The 24,452-nt window shown below is 36.8% G+C and overlaps 2 protein-coding genes across 2 annotated transcripts; both read right to left on the bottom strand.

Annotated features, from left to right (window-relative positions):
• Positions 1-446: 446 nt before the first annotated feature.
• LOC123219561 (serine/threonine-protein kinase RIPK-like) lies at positions 447-2,289 on the bottom strand. The gene is made up of 5 exons (XM_044641569.1): positions 1,900-2,289; positions 1,659-1,794; positions 1,434-1,570; positions 1,224-1,347; positions 447-1,094 (listed from the first exon to the last, which is right to left on the bottom strand). The coding sequence occupies exons 1-5, from the start codon at positions 2,206-2,208 to the stop codon at positions 517-519; spliced, it is 1,284 nt and encodes a 427-aa protein (XP_044497504.1). The 5' UTR covers positions 2,209-2,289; the 3' UTR covers positions 447-516.
• Positions 2,290-4,702: 2,413 nt separating this feature from the next.
• On the bottom strand, positions 4,703-24,187 carry LOC123218788 (exportin-T-like). Its single transcript, XM_044640415.1, has 15 exons — positions 22,097-24,187; positions 21,882-21,971; positions 21,652-21,741; positions 21,297-21,401; positions 21,126-21,185; positions 20,774-20,836; positions 20,594-20,689; positions 19,835-19,999; positions 6,549-6,722; positions 6,364-6,429; positions 6,179-6,277; positions 5,826-5,972; positions 5,169-5,311; positions 5,042-5,088; positions 4,703-4,943 (listed from the first exon to the last, which is right to left on the bottom strand). Exons 1-13 carry the CDS (start codon positions 23,822-23,824, stop codon positions 5,222-5,224), a joined length of 2,973 nt encoding a protein of 990 aa, XP_044496350.1. The 5' UTR covers positions 23,825-24,187; the 3' UTR covers positions 4,703-4,943; positions 5,042-5,088; positions 5,169-5,221.
• Positions 24,188-24,452: the final 265 nt, after the last annotated feature.

Genomic DNA, 24,452 nt, shown 5'->3' with positions numbered 1-24,452 from the left:
TAAACATGTGTGACACCGCACAAATATGATAGCCAATCGAAATTATTGCCTAACTATTCTTATCTAAAATTCAAAATTTGTTGACAATGCATGACCATGTGCCTTAGCACATGCAAGCATGCATCGTTCTGTACTTAATCAATTTCGCAAGTTTAATGCAAAATGACTTCCTTGCCCTTCCATGGCACGAGTAGGTGTCACCCTTATGGTGCAGGATTGCCCTCACAGCATCTCATCATTAATTACCAAGTAAATATAGATATGTTATACCAACAAATGTGTATCAATATGCCTTTTTTTTTTTTGGGTTTCAATAACACAGCATTCTACTTCAATTGAATATGCCTTGGATTCGATGAAGTATAGAGATCTTGTGAATAACTAACGACAAAAATAAAGAAAAGATTCGTATGAACAATTTGTTTATCTTAATTGGTTTCTTATTCTACAAATTTATCACTCAGAAATTGGTGCAAAAAATTGAAAAAAAAAAATTGCTCTTCTTAATGCTGAAAGCTACGGCTCATTTTGCCCTCTGTTGCCTCTTTTGGGAGAGTAGAGCCTACTTCCAAGGACTTTATACAAAGCAGAATCAGAACATACACCTCTAGACCTTGATGGCCCAGTTCGGAGCTGTTGTTGTTGGCCTTCTCGATGCCAATGGCCGCCATTGTCTTCCTTCTTCTTCTCCTTTTCTTCACCCTTTTCATCACTGTTATTAAGCACATTATAACTTGTGTTGCCTTCAGGTGAAACAATGCACACAAAGGGTCCCCTAGGGATGTCATTGAATTCCAGGAGAGGCTCCAATGTCTCGACCGCACTGCTCATTGTGGGCCGAGCTTTGGGCTCACGCCTCAGGCACTTGTAAGCCAATTTGGCAGCCCTTTTGACTCCCTCTGTTGAGTACTGGCCTTCAAGTGTTGCATCCAAAATTTGCTCTAGTTTATTAAAGTCCTTGAGCATTGGTCTAGCCCAATTGACCAGATACCGCTCTGCTCTGGGCCGGTTTCTGTCAACAGTTCGCTTACCGGTTAGCAGCTCCAAAAGCACCACCCCAAAACTATACACATCGCACATAACTGTCAGGCGACCTGTATAATTTCATCACTGTTAATCAATATGCTCGATAGTTAATCAAAAATAGTAAAATCTTTAAACATTCAGATGAGTTGGAGGATGATAATTTAGCTTATAATTGACTATATTCATAGATTTATTACCTGTTTGTATGTATTCAGGAGCTGCATAGCCTTCAGTGCCCATCACACGGGTTGAAATGTGTGTGTCATCTCCCTCTGGGCCATCTTTTGCTAGTCCGAAATCAGAGAGCTTGGCAACATAATCCTGAAAGGAAAAACACTTGAAATTAAACATTTTCATAGAATAAAATTATATCATCAGGGCCAGGAATTCAGAGAAGAAGAGATTACCTTGTCTAGTAAAATGTTTGAAGATTTCAAATCTCTGCATATTACGGGTTTCGCTTCTCCATGGAGAAAGGCTAGACACTTAGCAGTTCCTATCGCAATTTTAATTCTTGCTGACCATGTTAATGGTGCATAATAATCTGCATTATTCCCGAAAGGAGACATTTATATTAGTAATTGAGAGATGATATTGTTCAAAATAAGATTTCTAAGAGAAGGCTTAAGTACTTTCAAATAGTCTGTCCTCCAAGTTTCCAAGAGGCATGTATTCATAAGCCAGAAGCCTGTGCTCATCTTCACAGCAACATCCGATCAACTTCACAAGATGGGGATGCTTCAACTGTCCCAGGAAGATCACTTCAGCCTGTAAAAATTTAAATTAAAGCCACATTCAATTGAGTCTTCTGCACCTAATCAGAAAATCTATATAAAGAGATGAATATATGTATATGTATATATATAAACCCACCAGCCATTCTTCATGGCCCTGACAGCCATTCAAATCCAAGACCTTAACAGCCACAGGTTGAGCCTTCAAGCCAGGCTTAAGTCCGTCATCAATGAACCCTTTATACACCTTTCCAAATCCACCTCTTCCAAGGAACTCGTCCCTGGAAAAATTATTGGTCACCACTTGCAGCTCCTGGAGAGTAAAGAAATACAGATTTGATCCCACAAGAGAGCTTGATAAATCATGTAGCGAAATCGGTGAGCTGGGGTTGCTAAAGTCGGAAAGTGATAGCCTCTGGAGAGAAACCTGCTGCCTGGAAACATCCATTTGAGACTCTGAAGCTAATTTCTTGACCTTGGCAGAACCTGGAAGAACAATACTGGGCTTGATGCAATCAAGACAAACAGTTTTGCAACTCATCTTCTTCAGAATGGAAGCCATAATTTGGACTGAATTTTCGAAGTTTCCATTAGATGTTGATTTAATATATATAAGATATTTCTGAATTGGCTTCAGGACTGAAGTTTTGGGGGAATTAGTGAGAACATCCTTTGGACTTTTGGATGTGTACTCGGAGAAAGAATCTAAATATTGACATTTCTTATAACTAACCCGCAGAAAATTGTCAATGTTAGGCACTAATTTTTAAATCAAGAATCCTACAAATCTTATATGAATTTTATTAATTGAAATTATTTGATTTTTTTCACAAAAGAATACATATAAGTTTAAACAAATTTCTCTATAATGCTCTTATATACAACTAATCTGTTCCAAGTTATACATTAGCAATGTTTTGCATATCCAGATCTGAATGTCTAATTAGATATCATAATGATGTATTATTATGTGATTAAGTGTTATTTTATCCGTAATTTAAAATCACTCAATCATATGAACACGTTGTTTGAATACCTAATTATATACTCAAAACTAAGTGGATATAGTTTTGTTGGTTGTATATTCATTGAAAATATTTACACGAAACTTTGGATGGGACATGACACTGTTATAATTTGTTGACAATTTCATGCCCTGGACTTTTGGAAACTTTAGAGGGGAAAGTGAGCTGAAAACCATTAATTTGATTAATTCAATGGCGTGTGGCATTGAGATTACAACAGATTTAATTACTAATTTTGGGAGAGAAAGATGTAATTAGGTTGAAGGTGGCATCCTTGACTTCCAAAATCCCAACTAAATGAAGATTTAAACATGGAAAACTGTACAAATACACGCATTAAAGCTCCTCTATTTGTTGATTACGTCAATAGATTCTTAAATGTGAAATAAGAATTTAATATAATACATAATTAACTACCAACTTGTTTTATTTTCTCAGTTTCCGGAAAAGTGTTTCCAGAAGGGTGGCCATGGCCGAACAAAGTCAACATGACAACAAGAAAATTGGAACACTATGGCTCACAAGTTTTTTTATTTTTAGTATAATTAAATCTCGATCTTTTTTGAGATCTAGTTCATACTTATTTTTTTAGTCTTTGTTTGCAGTTCAATCAGTTAATAAAAGTATGCTTCATCACAACAGGTAAATTTTGATTTTTTTTTTTTTTAAAGCAAGTAAATAACATTTTCCCACTCGAACCCTCCAAAAACACTTTTCCCACATTGAGTAAATAACATAGTTGATTTGTTTGTGAAGATGAACATTAGTCTACCCAAATGACACCTTTGCTCATTAATCCAACTCAACATTTATGACAATTTCGGTCCAACTTTAAGGTCTCTACCTTGCCCCCACCCTATTAGAGAAAGAATTTTCTGATAGAAATAACGACGGAGAAACTTAATTAATAAAGGCAATATTTTTTTTCTTTTTAATATATATAAATTATAAAAGAATTCACTTATTTTCTCTTTCTTTCACTCTCATCATTTTTTCATCTCTTTTATAGATATGGATGTCTTTGTTATATAATCATTTATTGGGGGTAAATTTAGATTTTAAAAAATTTCATGGGTCTTTAAGAATTTTTTTAGGGGGTCATTAGAAATTTTAAAAAAGTTTGGAGGTGTTTTGAAAATTTTGACATATCATTTTGGCTCTTAATAATTTCAAAAATAACAATTACTCCCAAAAAATTGAATAAAATGAAATAGAGTTTTTTAATAGTTAAATTGTCATATTTAAAATATTTGAGTCTCATAAACAATATTCTATTTTTTATTTTTAAAATTAATAAATATTAAAATTATTATTTTACCCTTATCTTATTAGTTAGTTATTTTTAATCGAATTTGAGTTCAAGTGGAAAAATATTATGTATACAACCGAAGAGTACAAAAGTGTCTTTAGACCAAACCTTGGGTGAAAACATGTCATTTATTTACTCAAAGTGTGAAACTAAAAATTTATGTATTCCCAAAGTCCAAAGTCTCGATTTCTTTGACATGTAGTGTGGCTTAAGTGTTGGAGACTAATGGTGATCATTATTATTTTGTTACTACCTAAATTAAGCATCATCAATTGTGTGACCATGAGCATTCTTTCTTAGTAGGAATTCGGACTTTTAATTGATTTAATCAATTAAAATAATATATTAAGATCAAATTTTTAATTTATTTAATTTAATAATTATTAAATCAATTATTAAATATAAAATTTATTCTATTAACTGTAATTGATTTAATCTCGAAAACGATGATCTTTCAGTGATTAGAATATACCCCATAGAGAAAAAATATAGAATAACAGAGGGACTTTGTAAGAATAATCTTTTTAATTAAAGTGATTAATATGCATTAATTTGCGATATTGCCCTTCAATTTCATTTGGTCCGGGAACAAATATACTACCTGCACCTGGCATGAAGTAGAGGCTTTATAAAATTACAGTCAATCCAACTTTAAAAGGCTGGTTGAAGTAAATAAACATTATTCTGGTAATTTATATTTTATTACCAACATTCTAATAAAACAAAACATGGCCATTTTACCTAAAAAATAGTATACACAACCGTAGCCAGGGAAAACATGGCCATTTTACCTATAATATATAACATAAAAGACTGTCATATACACACCAATGTTATTAGGGCTGAAGCCTGCAGAATCAATACCAAAGGCAAAAAATATCAGTCACTCTGCTAGCAGCAGTTACAAAACGCAGTCAAATTAGGCGCAAAAAGAAAGCTCGACGCACCTCATTGTCATTGAAGAGAGGCAAATTGCTATTTACAAAAACAAATCCTGCATTATATGCCATTATAAGTCCAACAGAGAATTTATTGATTTGAATGAACGAGAATCTGATGGCAAGACAGTCGCACCTTTGATGAACAAAAAATGGATTGCCGACCAAAAGGATTTTTCTTTTGTGCTGCTATCTGAGAACAAAGCTCCCCTTCTGTTGGAGTCTTAGTTTTTCAATCAGTGATTGATAGGATGATTTTAATGCCTTCATATCACTACCCTGCAAACAGTGATAGCATTTGCATAAATTAGATAATACTGCAACCACTAATCAAGTAGTATGTCAAACACTAAACCTTAGCTAATCTAGGGCTATTACATGCCACGGGTTCAGGTAATGACCAAAGTTCAATCAGCTTCCAAGCCTATTTTATAGATATACAATTAAGTTCCAAATTTAAGGCCAAAAGGCTTGTTATTGTATAAGCTCTTGCTCCAGATTGGAGAACATCCTAGCTTGAACAAAGCATAAACATATCATTTCAATGGTATAGATCATGTGCAAGCAAGGACCATGAAATTTTATTAGAGCTGAACCTTGGATTACTAAATAGCAGTTCAAATCATACAAAAGGGAGTTCACCCCTAACAAAGGAAATTTTCTTTAACGTAGGGACTTGCCCAGTCTAGCTTTCATTAATAAGATGAATAAATATCAAAATCCATAGTGGTATCTTTCATATGCACATGCATACTAACAAAATGCATTCTAGAAAAAACGATTATGTGGTTACCTGCAACTTTTGACAATATTGCTTAGCTAAATCGTGAGGACAATGTACTGAAGGAAAGTCTTTTGATACAAGATGGATAAGAAAATCGTCGCCAAACTTTTCATATAAGACCTTCTGAGCAGTCACAATTTCTCCAAACAAAACAAGCTGGAAAACAGTCCAAAACAACGTTTTTTAATAAATAGGAATTCCAAAGAACATGCTCAGTTACAAAAGCACATAAAAAATAAAGTTAGACAAGGACCAAGATCCTCTGATTGATCAGTCAAGAAATAATAAACCCCATCAGCACACATATACTTTAAATTAAAAAAAAAAAAAACAAAGCACCAAAAAGGAAAGAGTATTCTTACTGTATTTGCATCTCCAAACTCAAAGGATTTGTCAAGAACACTGTACAAACAGCATTTCCTTGCAAAGACTTCAATTATAAAATTATGGAAACCAGACACCTACGCTCCATCAAATTTTAAACCCTTTAGTATCAGAAAAGTATACTCGATATGATGATGATAGAAAATTTTAATGGAGAGCAAACCTTTTCTTCCCCATAAGGCCTGACACACCAGTCTTTGATTAATCTTATAAATATCTGCACACATACCTATACAGAAAAAGGAAACTTTTAGGTTCACTCCATAGTAATCTAGTATTATAGGAATTGCAATCCCTCCAAAATCAAAATGCAGTATATAAATGATAACTTGGACTTATTACACATACCTTTCTCACAAGATAATCCCTATGACTACAAGAAGTAGACAATAACAATTGCATTATTTGATCCAAGTAGCTCCTACTCTTTGGGGAAAGGAACACAGAAGACAGATCATGTGTGGCTATCGCATGAAGAAATGTATACCATGTCCTCTGAAGTTCTTGCAATTCTCGAATTTCCTAGAAGTAAAAAAAAAAAAAAAAGATGTCTCAATAAACAAAAAAATAATAACAATAAAGCACAACATGCCATCTTCAGGACTTGTTTTAAGACTCAAGTATGCAAGATACATGTGCATTGATACCTGATGGTAATCTTATTACAAAGGTGTATGTGTGCAGGCCAAAATCCAGGAACAGGGGAACTATTATTAAAGTAAATGGAGACAAAGTGCAGAGCAGCAGTTCGGGAAAGTCAGAAGCAGCCCATGGGGCTATTAATGCAAAAGGCAGCACATAAGGGAAATAGAGGAGAAAGTGGACACAAAATATTCCCATTAATTTAGAATATATTGCTAGTTGATTTACAAAAATATTGCTATTAATGTGTTTCCTAAATAATTTGATATTGCTCCCTTTCAGTTTTGTTCAAAGCCCTTTTCGAAGGGGGAATTGAGAACATGGATGATATTATTTTAATTCTAATAATAATTCAGCAGTGATTATCATAGTTTTTCCTTCAATTATTGTTTACAAATAATTCATTAGTGCTCCTGAATTTCTTGTGGCAAACTGGAGTGAGAAACATTGTAGGATTGATTGAAGTGCTTGGGAAGTGGAGAGAAGGCTCGACTTGGGACCATTCTGCAGATGTTCACAGCTGGAACCATCAGATTGGAGGTTGGCTGGACTCTAGTCACAGGCACGCATCAAACTTGGTATCAGAGCTGACGATAATAGGGTATGGTATTGATGAGAATGGAAGGCCAAGTTGAAGAGTTAGAAAAAAATTGCCACACCTTGAAGGACCGAGTGGCTGCCATTGATGTTCAAATAGGGGAATTAAAGAACAATCTCAAGAATTCAAAGGCTCACACATGCAAAAGATTCGATTTCATTGGCGGTAATCTTTACGAAATCTAGCAGTTACTCACTCGAGAAATCAAAGGGAAGGACATTGAAAAATCGGTTTTGTCACCGCCAACCATACAAGAGAGACCTCCACCCCACATGGAGTTCGGATGAATTTGTACCTGGGTACACGCAAGGGGAGGCATCCAAAAACTTTCATCACCCCCATTTTGCACTAGTCGAGTAGGGTATGCATCGTGACAACCATCACTGACGCATGGAGATTTCGATGTTCAACTATGAAAACTTGTAGGGGTAGATAGCCAAGGCAGAAAGACATTTCCAAATGAGCGGGATAGACAATAAAGAGAGGCTACTTGCTATGATCCTCTGCTTCGAAGGTGAGATACTCAACTGGTTGTAATTCAAGGAGTTGTGGCAACCTTTCCAAGCATGGCAAGAAATGAAGGAAAAACTGCTCCCCCGTTTCCGATCGACGCAACGCTAGTTACCCTATGAGCAGATTATCCTCTGTCGACAGACGGGAATGATGGCAGAATATAGAACAATATTTGAGCAGCTAGTGGCAATGTTGCCAACAGCGTCCATTGATTGATTGAGAGTTACGTTTTTGGCGAGCTTATCAGATCAAATTCAAGTGAAAATCAAACTCGTCACCACCGGATTTACGTTCTCTAATACAGTTGGCAATAGATATAGAACAAAGGGATTGGGTCATCATCGGGTCAATCTACACTTCAAACAATTGGGGAACCCAATTTCGCTAAGGCCCAGGCATGCAATTATTAGGCACATCTAGCATAGACCCATCAAATTACCCACCTAATTTCTTCCCTTACAACCCAACACAACCATACCTATACAGTCCCAACACAAACAAAATTAATTCCATTATTCCCATTAAATAAAATTAATCCCACCCAGCCACCATTTACTCACACCTATAACCCTGAAAACACCGCAAAATTCGAGCCCACAATTCCAACACAAGAACCAACTTTCAATCACCCAAAACCAAACCGATATTATTTATCCAAATCAACACCAGGCCACATTACCAGCCCAAATACCAACACACTCAACCCAAAACCCAATTTTCTCCCTTTCAGTTTTGTTTAAAGCCCTTTTCGAAGGGGGAATTGAGAACATGGATGATATTATTTTAATTCTAATAATAATTCAGTAGTGATTATCATAGTTTTTCCTTCAATTATTGTTTACAAATAATTCATTAGTGCTCCTGAATTTCTTGTGGCAAACTGGAGTGAGAAACATTGTAGGATTGATTGAGGTGCTTGGGAAGTGGAGAGAAGGCTCGACTTGGGACCATTCTGCAGATGTTCACAGCTGGAACCATCAGATTGGAGGTTGGCTGGACTCTAGTCATAGGCACGCATCAAACTTGGTATCAAAGCTGACGATAATAGGGTATGGTATTGATGAGAATGGAAGGCCAAGTTGAAGAGTTAGAAAAAAATTACCGCACCTTGAAGGACCGAGTGGCTGCCATTGATGTTCAAACAGGGGAATTAAAGAACAATCTCAAGAATTCAAAGGCTCACACAAGCAAAAGATTTGATTTCATTGGCAGTAATCTTTACGAAATCTAGCAGTTACTCACTCGAGAAATCGAAGGGAAGGACATTGAAAAATCGGTTTTGTCACCACCAACCATCCAAGAGAGACCTCCACCCCACATGGAGTTCGGATGAATTTGTACCTGGGTACACGCAAGGGGACGCATCCAAAAACTTTCATCACCCCCGTTTTGCACTAGTCGAGTAGGGTATGCGTCGTGACAACCATCACTGACGCATGGAGATTTCGATGTTCAACTGTGAAACTCATAGGGGTAGATAGCCAAGGCAGAAAGACATTTCCAAATGAGTGGGATAGACAATAAGGAGAGGCTACTTGTTGTGATCCTCTACTTCAAAGGTGAGATACTCAACTAGTTGTAATTCAGGGAGTTGTGGCAACCTTTCCAAGCATGGCGAGAAATGAAGGAAAAACTGCTCCCTCGTTTCCAATTGATGCAACACTGGTTGCCCTATGAGTAGATTATCCTCAATCGACAGACAAGAATGATGGCAGAATATACAACAATATTCTATATTCTGAGCAGCTAGTGGCAATGTTGCCAACAGTGTCCATGGATTGATTGAGAGTTACGTTTTTGGTGAGCTTATCAAATCAAATTCAAGTGAAAATCAAACTCTTGTCACCACCGGATTTACATTCTCTAATACAATTGGCAATAGATATAGAACAAAAGGATTGGGTCATCATCGGGTCAATGTACACTTCAAACAGTTGGGGAACCCAATTTCGCTACGGCCCAAGCATGCAATTATTACGCACATCTAGCATAGACCCATCAAATTACCCACCTAATTTCTTCCCTTACAACCCAACACAACCATACCTATATAGTCCCAACACAAACAAAATTAATTCAATTATTCTCATTAAATAAAATTAATCCCACCCAGCCACCATATACTCACACCTACAACCCTGAAAACACCGCAAAATTCAAGCTCACAATTCCAACACAAGAACCAACTTTCAATCACCCAAACCAAACCAATATTATTTATCCAAATCAACACCAGGCCACATTACCAACCCAAATACCAACACACTCAACCCAAAACCCAATTTTCTCTCACCCAAGCCCGTTTCTGGCCCAAACGCAGATTCCTTACCCATCAGCTAACCTAATCCGATATTTAAATTCCCATAATACACAACTCGATCTCACCCACTAATCAACGTAACATCATCCATCCTCAACAACAACACTCCTCTACCTCAAAACCATGTTGCCATTGATTGACAATCCAACAACATTGGCAACCAAAACCAATACCTTCTGCTGACTTTCCCAACCCGAGATTCAAACCAGAATTGCTTAGGGACTATATTTAAAGTGTGGCAAAAGCTACAGGCCAACCCACCAATATCGTTTCAAGCAATTCCGACTTATGCTTTATGAGGATATGAGACAATAAAGGATCATGGAAATTATGAAGAAGCCGTTGGTGACTTCCTAACACCAGGGAAGACAATCAAACTCTCACATCACTCCACCGCCAACATCAACTCTCCAAAGACGCTAAAACTTCTAGAAGTTATTCAAAAAGTCCCAACAGTGGAATAGGTTAATAGAGGCGCCACTCACTACTTTATTTCTCAAAAGATGGTGACTCAGCTTCAACTTTCAGTGCTTCAGAAGGATTTTCAAGTTACCATTGGAAATGGGAAAAACATCCAAGGAGGTGGTATTTGTTTAGTAATCCCTATACAGCTTGGTGCCATGGAATTTACTCAAGATTCCTAAGTTTTTCCGTTGGGTAATGTCAATGTGATTCTAGGGGTGAACTGGTTGTCTACTTTGGGTGTTGTTCGCACGGATTGGCAGGCTCTTACTATGAGTTTTGAGTGAGATGACAAGACAATAACCCTCCACAAAGATCCATCCCTCGTCACCAAGGAGACCACCTTTAAGGGGGTCTAGAAAACCATCCAAATGGGCAACCCTGGCTATTGGATCGAGATGGCAATAGTAGATATTCAAGAATCCAATATTGACCCCCCAAGTCATCGAAGCATTATTGGATCAATTCAAATATTTATTTGTGGACTAACGAGGTCTTCCCCAACACCAATCACAAGACCACGCCATCATATTGGTTGAGGGTGTTGTTCCACCAAATATCAAGTCATAACGTTACCTCATCATCAGAAGAACGAGGTGGAAAGACAAGTTAAAAAGATGTTTTAGGCAGGAATTATCAGACCGAGTGTCAGCCTTTTCTCTAGTCTTGTCATGTTGGTTCAGAAAAAAGATAGAGGGTCGCATTTTTGTATGGACTACGACTTTTCGCACACATAATGGGCACTATGAGTTTCTCATAAAACCGCTTGGGTTATCCAATGCCCCAGGCACTTTTCATGCCCTGATGAATGAGGTTTTTCGAGACCACCTCCATCAATTTATTTTGGTGTTTTTTTATGATATTTTAATTTATAGTAGGACTCTAGCAAAGCATGTAGGGCATTTGCAAATTACACTTGATTTACTTCTACACATAATTTGGTACTAAATAAGAAGAAATGTTCAATTGTTGTCACTCAATTGAAATACTTGGGACATATCATTTCAGTGAATAGGGTTGCAACCGATCCCTTAAGATTCAAAGTATGGTTGATTGGCCTTTGTCTCAGGACATTAGTAAACTTAGGGGATTTTTGGGGCTCCCTGACTATTATACGTAGTTTGTTCACAATTATGGCAAAATCGTTGCCCTACTTTCACAGCTACTTAAGAAGAATTCTTTCATTTGGACAGATGCAACTACTCGCATTCCAGGCTCTTAAACATGCAATGACAACAATGTTAGTGCTCACTATGCCTGATTTTACACAACCAATTATTGTTGAGACCAATGCTTCAACCACAACTACTGGGGCAGTGCTCATGTAGGGAGGACGACCTATTTCCTTTATGAGTCAGGCCTCAACCATTAAGGGGAAGTCAAAATCTATTTATGAACATGAACTAATGGCTATAGTACTTGCATTGCAAAAATGGAGGCACTATCTATTGGGCAAACATTTCATAGTCCGCACGAATCAAAAAAGTCTTAAGCATCTCATTATGCAAACTATTATTAGCGAGATCAACGGCATTGGGTAATGAAGCTTTAGGGGTTTGATTTTGAGATTCAATATAGATTGGGGGTGGAAAACAAGGCTACAAATGTGTTATCTCGATTGCCTACTGCTTCAGTTACACAATCTACTATGACTACAAACCAATGGTTAGAGGGTGATATCATAGTTAAGGAGGTCTATGTCGATGAGCATTATAAAGAAGTAATACAAAGACTCTTACTTGATTCTACCAGCCATGCCAACTATTCCTTGAAGCATGGTGCATTATTTAATAAAGGGAGGTTGGTAATTACACCAAGATCCATGCTTTTTCCTACAATTTTATCAGAATTTCATTTTTCTCCTTTTGAAGGCCACTTAGGATTTTTTTCACACTTACAAAAGGAGAGCAACAATTTTTTATTGGATTGGCATGAAAATGACCATTCAAGATTATGTGGCTAGTTATGAAGTATGTCAGAGGAATAAATATCAGACTATGAATCCAAAAAGATTATTACAACCATTGTCTATTCCAGATAGAGTATGGGAAAATATCTTCATGGACTTTATTGGAGGCCTCCCTCGTACAAAGAAGGTTGACACTATCTTGGTAGTTGTTGATCACCTCTCCTATTCATTTTTGCCTCTTTCACACCCATACACTGCTAAGGAAGTGGTTGAGTTGTTTGGCAAAGAAATTGTCGAGCTTCATAGGTACCCCAGGTCAATTGTTTCAAACAGAGACTACCTGTTTATGAGTCAATTTTGGGGGAAATTGTCAAGCTTCATAGGCACCCTATGAAATTTAGTAGTATTTATCATCCCCAATCAAACGGTCAGACGAAGGTGGTTAACCCAAATTATCTACATTGCTTTTGTGTTCAGCAACCAAAAGATTGGCCTAAATGTTTTCCTTGGGTTAAGTTCTGGTATACTACCACCTTCCAGAGCTCTATTGGTATGACCCCATTCAAAGCTTTATACAAGCGAGAGCCCCCAACTCTCTTGTGATAGGATTCAGAACAGTCTAAGATTGATGTGGTTCATGTCTACCTTTAGCAATGTGACACTATCTTAACAGAATTGAAAGATCAGCTCAATCGTGCACAAGAGCATATGAAAAGGCAAGCAAATTTAAAATGACGGGAAATTCATTTTAACATAAGGGATAAGGTCTTTTTGAAACTTCAACCCTATCATTTTAAAATTCTAGCTCAACAACCAAATGAGAAATTAAGCCTACATTTGCATGGCCTGTTTGAGATTGTGGAGAAAATTAAGACGGTTGCTTATTACCTTTCCCTGCCTTCTGAGAGTAAGATTCATCTTGTCTTTCATGTTTCTCAGCTAAAGAAAGTCATTGGGCCTACCATTCAACCACAAATTCTTCCTACTTGCTAATCTGCGATCATGGAGTTACAGTTGCAGTTGAAGTCACTCTTGGGTGCTCACTTTTCAGGTGGTGGGCATTTGGAAGTCCTCATTAAATCAAGACAATTGCCCAACCACAAAAATTCGTGGGAAGATTATGTGGAGTTACATGAACAATTTCCCCTTTTTCACTTTGAGGACAAGGTGCAAGCCACTTTTTTTTTGGGGTGGGATGGGGGGAGGGGGGGTGTAAGTAATTGATGGGAATCTTATTACAAAGGTGTGTGTGCACAAGCCCAAATCTATGAATAGGAGAAATATTATTAAAGGTGTTGAAATCTGTTGAAATCTGTTATTTCCTAAAGTATAGTTCTGTTATGTTTTGTTTCCTAAAGTTTAGGGATTTTAATTATTTATAAGTTTCCTATTCTAGGTAGGAGATTGATTCTCTAATTAAGTTAGAAGATATATTTTCTAATTATAAGCTAATACTAGTTGTATATATGTGGGTGAGTTTTGTACAGAAAATAATAAGGAAATATATTTTTCTTCTCCATATTTCTTTATGGTATCAGAGCCAACTCCGGCTATATTCATCATTGCTTTTCCCGGCAATACTTATCTCTGTTACTTCCTCCGATAAAAACTACATCTCTGGCAATACATCAAGTTCAGATATGTCAAAATTTGGAATTGCTTTGAATGTCAATTCTGAAGGTTCATCCTCTGGGGGAAGTACCGTCGATCCATCTCAAAGTTCTCAAATCATCACAAACCACAGGTTAAATGGGCATAATTATTTGCCCTGGTCACAATCTGTTATGCTTTACATTAAAGGAAAAGGTAAAGCTGATTTTATTACAGGAGATGTGGAGATTCCAGAGAAGAAAGACAAGGGGTACAAGATTTGGGAGGCTGATAACAGCAAGGTGATGTCTTGGCTCATAAATTCCATGACACCAGAGGTTGGAGAAAATTTCCTGTTGTATGAAACGGCCTATGAAGTTTGGGAAGCTGTGAAGGAAACCTACTCAAATAAGGATAATATTTCGGAGAGGTTCAGAATTGAAGGAGTTTTACATGAAGTGAAGCAAGGTGATCTAACGGTGATAGGGTATTTCAATAAATTGTCACACCTTTGGCAGCAAGTAGACATGTTCAACAAGTTAAACTGGAAGTGTAATGATGATGGAGCTGTTTTCAAATTATACCTAGAAGAGATGAGGATTTTTAAATTTCTTATCGGCTTGAATGATAACCTGGATGAGGTTCGTGGCAGAATATTGAGTGTTAAACCACTGCCCTCCATTCGAGAGGTGGTTTCTGATGTGCGCAGAGAAGAAAGTCGAAAGAAGGTAATGCTCAGGTCTGAGTCAATGCCAACCAGTGGAGACGCATCAGCACTTGCGGCCAGAGGTAATTCAAACAATCCTGTTGATGGTAAAACCAGAAAAGGCCGACCATGGTGCGATCATTGCCGTCGTCCAGGCCATTACAAGGAATCCTGCTGGGAAATTCATGGAAGGCCAGCAGATTGGAAGCCACGTAGTCAGACCAAGAAGGGATATTCTGCATGTGGAAATAATACTGGTGACAGTGACGGAAATCTATTCAGCAAGGAACAGATTGAGCAGTTGCAAAAATTATTTGGTCACTCTTTATCAACACCTGTTGGGACTGGTTCTATGGTACAGTCAGGTACATTTTCCAGTGCCTTGAGTGTTAAAAATGAAAACCCAGGTTCTTGGATTATAGATTCGGGGGCAACTGACCATATGACAGGAGATCCTAACGTGTTCAATACATTTGAGCCATGCAAAGGTAATTTTAATGTTAAGGTAGCAGATGGAACATTCTCAAAGGTGGTAGGTTATGGTACTGTTATTCTCTCAAAAATTTTAACCTTACAATCAGTTTTATTTGTTCCAAACTTAGACTGTAATTTGCTATCCGTTTCCAAACTTACCTATGACAAAAATTGCCTCACTACATTTTACCCTACCTATTGTATTTTTCAGGACTTGATCTCGAAGAGGATGATTGGAACTGCTGAATTACGATCTGGTTTATACATTCTAAAAGCGGAATCTGCCTTCCATTCACAATGTCATTCCATCAAGCAAGTAGTTACTCAAAGTCACTCTAGGACTAGTTCAAATAAAGAAAGTACTGTGATGTTATGGCATTACAGGTTAGGCCACCCAAACTTCTTGTACTTAGAGAAACTTTTTCCTGATTTATTTGTTAATAAAAGTCCTAGTGAATTTTCTTGCGAAATTTGTGAGATATCTAAACACACTCGTGCTTCTCTATCTCCTAGTATTTACCATGTTTCCAAGCCTTTTGCACTTATTCATAGTGATGTTTGGGGCCCATCTAGAATTCCTACTGTGACTGGTGCTAAATGGTTCATTTCATTCATTGATGATCATACTCGAGTTACTTGGGTATTTCTCATGAAAGAAAAATCAAAAGTGGCCAATATCTTCAAAAATTTCAATTCCATGATTAAAACACAATTCCAAACTAAGGTGCAAATCTTAAGAACTGATAATGGAAAAGAATTTGTCAATAAATCTCTAGTAGATTACTGTCTTAATGAGGGAATTATACACCAAACTTCATGTGTTTATACCCCACAACAAAATGGTGTGGCTGAGAGGAAAAATAGACATCTTTTAGAAGTTGCAAGATCACTATTATTCACTATGCATGTTCCTAAGAAGTTTTGGGGGGATGCTATCCTTACGGCAGTCCATTTAATCAATAGGCAACCATCTAGAGTATTACACTTTCACACACCTACTCAAATTTTGCTTACTGCATATCCCTATAGTCATATATTGTCAAATATTCCTCTTAAAGTCTTTGGGTGTACAGTGTTTGTGCATGATAATTCCCCTCATCATAGTAAATTAGATCCTAGGTCCTTTAAATGTGTGTTTCTTGGTTATTCCCCAAATCAGAAAGGTTACAAGTGTTATCACCCAGCATCTAAGAAATTTTTTATCTCTATAGATGTTACTTTCTTTGAGAATCAACCTTTTTTCAGCAAGGAGGAAGAGGTAAGTGAATTACAGTTTCTTAATGATTTTGCACCAGTTTCCAATTCTAATAACAAAGCACCAAGTCATAATCCAATTCAACCAGTTCACAGCCCAGTCAATAGTCCTTCTGTAACTCCAAAACACTGTTCTAGTCCTGTATATTCCCAAGAAGTCACAGAATTCATAAACCTTGATAATGGTACTGATCAGTTCAATGCACTGCCCCAAGAAATAGAATCTGTCCAGGAAAATTCATCAAACACGTCACCTAAAACACTGTCCCAAAAGCCAACTCGTGTGTATTCAAGGCAGCCAAAGCATGATAGAGTTGTATTTAATCCAGATGTTACTCAGCAGGTTCATGATTTCTCACCAGGATCAGATGTCCAAGTTCACTCAAATACTCCATTTTCTACCTCAAATGAACCTTCCTTTGAGACAAAAGAGTGTGACAATCAGAGTGAAAAAATTCTAATTAGTGATAGTGAGCATGTTCAGCCAGAAAATGAGTTGCCAATTGCTCAAAGAAGACCTATGAGAAAATGTAGAGAGAGACCATTGTATCCTCTTAGCAAATATGTGTCATATGAAGGTTTGTCACCTAATTACAAATTATTTGCTATGAATATCTCTAATATTGCTGTTCCAGCAACTATTCAAGAGGCTTTGAGCATACCTGAGTGGAGACAAGCTGTTCAAGAAGAACTCATGGCATTACAGAAAAATCAAACATGGGAATTAACAGTACTACCTGAAGGAAAAAGGACAGTAGGATGCAAATGGGTCTTCGTAGTAAAACATAAAGCAGATGGAAGTGTTGAACGCTATAAGGCAAGATTTGTAGCAAAGGGTTTCACACAATCATATGGAATAGACTATGAAGAGACGTTTGCTCCAGTTGCAAAGCTGAATACAGTCAGGGTTCTTTTGTCAATTGCAGTGAATCTAGATTGGCAACTACATCAGATGGATGTTAAAAACGCATTCTTAAATGGTGATTTGTTGGAGGAGGTATACATGGACAGTCCACCTGGTTTAGAAGCAGAGTTTGGGAACAAAGTTTGCAGACTAAAGAAATCCTTGTATGGGCTAAAGCAGTCACCAAGAGCCTGGTTTGAAAGGTTTACAAAGTCTGTGAAAGGGTTTGGCTATCTTCAGTGTCAAACAGATCATACTTTGTTTGTAAATCATACTTCAAATGGCTTTATTACCGTTCTTATAGTTTATGTAGACGATATCATCATCACAGGCAATAGTGAAGATGAAATTCAGAAGTTGAAGATATTCTTGGGCAAACAATTTGAAATCAAGGATCTTGGTTGTCTAAAGTATTTTCTAGGTATGGAGGTAGCAAGATCTAAGAAGGGCATTTGCATTAATCAACGCAAATATGTCCTAGATTTGCTTAAGGAAACTGGAATGACTGACTGTAAACCAACTGAAACTCCCATGGATTCGTCAACAAAGTTGGGATTACTAGAGGGAAGTCCTCCTGTGGACAAAGGAAGGTATCAACGGTTAGTTGGGAAACTTATCTATCTCTCTCATACAAGGCCTGATATTGGCTTTGCTGTTAGTAAAGTAAGCCAATTCATGAACAGCCCAAATGAGGAACATATGGGAGCTGTGTACAGGATACTCAGGTATCTTAAAATGACCCCAGGTCGAGGCATTTGGTTTAAGAAAAGTGCATGTAGGCAAGTAAACATTTACACAGATGCAGATTGGGCTGGATCACCTCTTGATAGAAGGTCTACTTCTGGGTATTGTTCTTTTGTTTGGGGTAATCTAGTAACCTGGCGTAGCAAGAAACAATCAGTAGTTTCTCGCAGCAGTGCAGAAGCTGAATTCAGAGCTTTAGCGCAAGGAATTTGTGAAGGAATATGGTTACAAAGGCTGTTGGAAGAATTAAAGGTTCCCAATGTTATGCCTATAGAGTTGTTATGTGATAATCAAGCAACTATTAACATAGCCAAAAATCCAGTTCATCATGATCGAACAAAGCATGTGGAGATAGATCGACATTTCATCAAGGAGAAGATTGAAATGGAAGTTATCAAGTTGAACTATATTCCTTCCAATTCTCAAATAGCAGACATCTTCACCAAGGCGTTACCTAGATCTCAGTTTGAAAATATGTGTTCCAAGCTTGGCATACTTAACATTTACTGCCCAGCTTGAGAGGGGGTGTTGAAATCTGTTGAAATCTGTTATTTCCTAAAGTATAGTTCTGTTATGTTTTGTTTCCTAAAGTTTAGGGATTTTAATTATTTATAAGTTTCCTATTCTAGGTAGGAGATTGATTCTCTAATTAAGTTAGAAGATATATTTTCTAATTATAAGCTAATACTAGTTGTATATATGTGGGTGAGTTTTGTACAGAAAATAATAAGGAAATATATTTTTCTTCTCCATATTTCTTTAAAAGGAAATGGAGACAAAGAGCAGTGCAGCAGTTGGGAAAGTCAAAAGCAAAATCAGAAGCAGCCCATCGGGCTATTAATGCAAAAGGCAACACATAAGGGAAATAGAGGAGATAGTAGACACAAAATATTCCCATTAATTTAGAATATATTGCTAGTTGATTTACAAAAATATTGCTATTAATGTGTTTCATAAATAATTTGGTATTGCTCCCCTTTCAGTTTTGTTTAAAGCCCTCTTCGAAGGGGGAATTGAAAACAAGGATGATATTATTTTAATTCTAATAATAATTCAGTAGTGATTATCATAGTTTTTCCTTCAAAGATTGTTTACAAATAATTCATTAGTGCTCCTAAACTCTATTTCTTGTAGCAAACTGGAGTGAGAAACATTGTAGGATTGATTGAGGTGCTTGGGAAGTAGAGAGAAGGCTTGACTTGGGACCATTCTGCAGGAGCTGTTCACGACTGGAACCATCAGATTGGAGGTTGGTTGGACTCTTCTCACAGGTACACATCAATATCTAATTTTAAGCTAATACAATTGAAGTCATAGGTGTAGAAGCAAGTATGAGTTTAAGGCATACTTGAGCCACTCAGTACAAAGTTTGAGGTAGGTCAATCGGCCTCACAATCAAACTTCCTTGAGCTAAGGCATACTTGAGCCACTCAGTAAAAGCAAGCATCACATCAAGGCTCTTGAATTCACAAGTTCTCTAAGATATTTAAAGAAATGTCACTACACTAGAGTTCTTACCTCAGTATTGGTTCCAAGTCCTGAAGGAAACCCATTCCTTGGTATAATCCTTAATATCCTTTCAGCAATAGCAGGAAACATTTCATCCAATATATCATGCACTGAGGTGTTGAATTTACATATCAGTTGATTAAGTAATACAAGGAAGCCGATCATTTCCTTTGGCTGCAACACCAAAATCCCAAAGTCAGACAGCAATATCAAATGGGTAAAAAACAGAAGAACACTATACATTTAACAACTAAATGTCCACAAGGCCAAAAAGCACTTCATTTATTAGTGAGCAAGAGACCTAATGGCATTATGGTTCTAAAAGGTATACACAGAAATGATTATGTTTCTGACATGTGATCAGCCCGGAGACAGCAATAAAATAGCTCTTCCGGTAGGTGCTTTGTATTCCAACACTATTGACAACTGGCAGCTGATTCTCACAGAAACAGTGACAGGGTATGCCAACCAGATGAGAGACTATAGCAATAGAATTAAATGTATAATAGTCCTATGAGGCCTCTCAGATTCTAAACTTTAATTAATTTAAATGCCCAAAAGAATGCATCAAGATGCAATCATTTCCACACCATAAACACGAGAATGATAACACAAGTTATAATAATAAGAGTAGAAGAGTTATAAATGACCAATGACAGAACTGCAGCAAGCAACAACAGGTTCCTAGAAGTATATAATTTAAATGCCACCCTCAACTTCCCCTTTAAGAAAAGAAAAACAGTCATACTAAACTGGTTTATACAATACCTCACTTTCTGCAAGCAATTGCCCCAATGCCATAGGGAGATAGGGAAATACAGAAGATCCCAGAGTGTCCACCATCCTATGTATGAATGAGGTGACCTGTGAATATCAAATGTAAAATTTAGGCACTATGTACAATCAAGAAAACAAGAAATTATTGATCACATTGTTCATAACTCTTGCCTTGCTCCGCAGATACTCTACCCTTGGAAATACAACAAGGATTTGAAGCAGAACATCTAATGTCTGGATCAGAAAGAATGCAAAACCATTAAATGAAAGGGGTGAAAAAAGAAACCATCTTTCAGCTGGCATTTTCCCTGTTTAGTCTGCTGAATTCAATATGATCATTTATTGATGAGTACTTAAAAAAAGGATAAAGCAAAGCAATGTCGAATCCTTCATAACTTATAATATCAACTGTGAAGGTTCATGAACTGCTTAAACTTTGTTTCCATAAATTTGACATGAACTCAAGAAATTAAAGGACAGCATGCTTTCAAGAAAAATACTGAAATCATATCAAAATACCAACCTGCTTGAACATGAGACCAATTGCAGGGCGAGTACTGGTTACAAGACGCTCACTGAAGCCCTGGATCAAAATCATTGTGCCGGGAAATTGCATGTTTATAAGGAAAAAATCCAACTAGCAACCATACACAACAAATAACAAAATGAAAGCATAAAGGTGGAGAAAAAAAACCTTGCTAAGAGAATTAATAACCATGATTATTTGCTGGGCATTTGCAATTTTTGCAGGGGAATCTTCAGGATTTAAACCTTTTGCATCCTGAAGCAATGCTTGAACCTGGATAATTACAAGACAACTTCAGAAAACATATATTGTGGATTTGCCAAAAACAATAGGCATATAAAACATACTGCATCAGGCAATGTAAGTCAAAGAAGTTTGCTTATAGTATCAAGCACTTAAAGCAATTGGAAGGAGGAACTTGAGAAATGTAGACAAACACAAGATGATAAGTTTAAGCACATGAATTACAATGAGAACATATAAGGGATTTCTACAAAAATATAGAGATATAAGCAACCGCAACCTGTTGACAAAGAGGAGTAAGCAATGAAGAGAGATAATCTGATTGCTTTTCCAGTGGTACATCTTCCATCCCAATCAATAAACCAATTGCCTGTGAAGTTAGAACAGAAATTAGAACCAAAAAGAGCACTCTAAGCCTCTCTCTGAAGAATAAATTCTTCCACTTTAAGGCATCGCTTTAATATGTAGTGTCAATGCATGCATATAAATATAAAAGACATGACCAAATACCTCAAAGATGTGACTACCATCTTCAGATCCCAAAAGTTCTTTCGATGAATAATTCAAGCTTGTAAAACGAGTAACTGTATCTTGCAAACTCTGACAATAAAATAATAAGAATCAGGATACACAGAATGAAACAAGTTGCTCTTATATGACACATATATGCAGAAAAAAATATATATGCTGACAATAATTAAAGGTAGAAGACAAGTAGATGATACCTGCAAAATTTTCTCTATATAAGGTACAAGCTTTGCTTTTAAAAGTTTAACAACCCTCATGAACAAATAACTTGCCCTGCGACTGACATGGATGTTTGGATGGTGTATACCCCTATCATCAAGAAAAGCACCCAGAACCATAGGAATACACCGTGTATTATCCTGAACAAACTTTATATATCTTGTAACTGTCTCCAAATACACAAGAGCAACTAGCCTATTAGAATGGCAAGGAAGCTTTGCCTGTAAAAGCATCAGCATCAACTCACTTAAGAATCCATTTCTGGATCTCACTGCCTCATCACTCATGGACTCCCCAAGTGCATACAAAAGGGAAAGTGCAGCTTCCACCTCTTCTACATTTCTGTTTGAGGAAGATACAACAGAACTAGCTAATGCAGTTCTAATAAATAATTGAGTAACATCAGGTGCTACACGACCAACACTGCGCAGCAAAACAAATAAAGCCTTTCTAAACTCCACCATTCTGGCTTCCTCTTCTATCCCAATTTTATTCAATATATCAAGATGATCTCTGTACTCAGAGTCATAGCAAATCTGTGTGCGAATTACTTCCAATATCTGACCCAAATTCAACAGTTGTTCCTCTCTCAAAGGAATAAGACTCTTCATAGTGGCAACATAACCTGAAAGGAACTGGATAGTACTGAATGTGGTGTCTATCTCACAATTCTGCATGACATAAAATAGTGAAGGCAAAACTTCATTCAACAGCTTCATTGAAACCCCAGTAGCATCTTCTGAATTCAACCGTTTGACGCACTCTAGAGCCTCCACTGCATATCCAGTAAGCAATGCAGCTATTTCTGAGACCAAGTCAGATTCAACATCCCCAGATACCAAACCAAAAACCTGACTTATTTGGAGCCTTTGCAAAAGGGAAAGTTTTGATTGTGGATCCATTCTTTTAGAAACCACAGCCAGAACACATCGCACAGCCGCACCACGGAACTGTTCCGACAATCCATCCCCCAAAATCAACTCAAACAATAATGGAATAAACGCATCATTTACTACCAAATTAATATCAATCCAAGATATATACCTCCTCATGCAATCCAAAACGCTAGTACAAACTTCAAAATCTGAATTCCTATACATTGTCACAATTTCATACCATGCTATAACGATCTGCTTCACACATTGCTGCCTCATTGCGTCCTTTACTCTTCCAGCCACTGCTATTTCCTCAGAAGTTCGTGGATAATCTAAAGTGATCAATTCATCATCCAACGAATTCAAAAGCCGGCAAAACATATCAATCACAACAGTACCTTTACTTAAATGAGGCAAAAAATCAACAAATACTGAGGGCCAAATTAAAGGGTACTCAAAATAAATCAAAGTAACCAACAGTTGAGCAAGCTTGTTCCTTATAAATGGAGGACTCTCTAAAACCCGAACAGAACTCTTATTATCATGAAAGAACTCATAACAGGTCATTGAAAACACGGATTTCCGAATAAGATTCTTCTCTTCTACACTCATCAATGTATATTTAACCTTAATAACTTCATATAAAGTCTGTAAACACCAAAACTGAACCTGCACAAGCCTGCAAAGGTAAAGCTTTTCAATGCAGATTGCACATATCAATGGCTTCCCTTTAATCTGCTGACAAAAACTCACTGCTTGTGATTTCAGCTCTGAATCAACAGCACCTGATTCATCAAAGCTAAAAACTATCGCCTTTTCAAGATCATCCATTGTTTCAACCACTCAAAAACCCTTAAGACGAAATACCCACCAACTTTTTCTTCACTTTCTCTTCAAATCCCAATCAAGTTCTGATTTTTCACTCGGTTTTCTCAAATCTCAACTGGATTTTTCCGGGGTTTTTAGGCTTTCTCAGTAAAAGTACAACAAAGAAAAAGGTTTTTGAAAGCTTACCTTAAAGTTGTGATCAGATGAAATTGAGAGATCTTTTATAATGTGTATTACGTTTGTTACTATGCTTAGGGTTTTGTGTTCTATAAAAAAATCTAAAGCGTGTTTGGATTGGATTTCAATTTATAGCTTTTTAGTTTTGCCTTGCCAGAGGAGGAGTCAAATATGTCAAGGCAATGAGGAAGAACAGTTTGAAGAGAGGCTTTTAAAGTGGACATTTAATTACTATTATATCCTTTCTATTTAAATATAAACAGTTTTTTTGTGATAAGATGCTATTGATTCTACAACAGATAAAGTGGATTCAATGACGTGGCAGAATACAAAAAAAAAAAAGAATGTTGGGAAGTTTCAAGGATTTTATTGTCATTATGCCTTCTACTATTGGTCATCATGTCATTATGCAATGAGGGTATAATTGGTATTTGGATAATTTGTTGGATATAAG

The sequence above is a fragment of the Mangifera indica genome, chromosome 6 (assembly GCF_011075055.1).
Source record: "Mangifera indica cultivar Alphonso chromosome 6, CATAS_Mindica_2.1, whole genome shotgun sequence".
Lineage (NCBI taxonomy): Eukaryota > Viridiplantae > Streptophyta > Magnoliopsida > Sapindales > Anacardiaceae > Mangifera > Mangifera indica.
This window is presented reverse-complemented; position numbering and strand designations above follow the sequence as displayed.

Coding starts and splice junctions, on each gene's coding strand:
- LOC123219561 (XM_044641569.1), bottom strand. CDS start 2,208: ATGGATGTTTCCAGGCAGCAGGTTTCTCTCCAGAGGCTATCACTTTCC. Junction 1,795..1,899: donor AGGGCCATGAAGAATGGCTG/GTGGGTTTATAT, acceptor AAATTTTTACAG/GCTGAAGTGATCTTCCTGGG. Junction 1,348..1,433: donor CAAACATTTTACTAGACAAG/GTAATCTCTTCT, acceptor TTTTCCTTTCAG/GATTATGTTGCCAAGCTCTC.
- LOC123218788 (XM_044640415.1), bottom strand. CDS start 23,824: ATGGATGATCTTGAAAAGGCGATAGTTTTTAGCTTTGATGAATCAGGT. Junction 20,690..20,773: donor TAGAGTATCTGCGGAGCAAG/GCAAGAGTTATG, acceptor TGATATTCACAG/GTCACCTCATTCATACATAG. Junction 5,312..5,825: donor AATATTGTCAAAAGTTGCAG/GTAACCACATAA, acceptor CACTGTTTGCAG/GGTAGTGATATGAAGGCATT.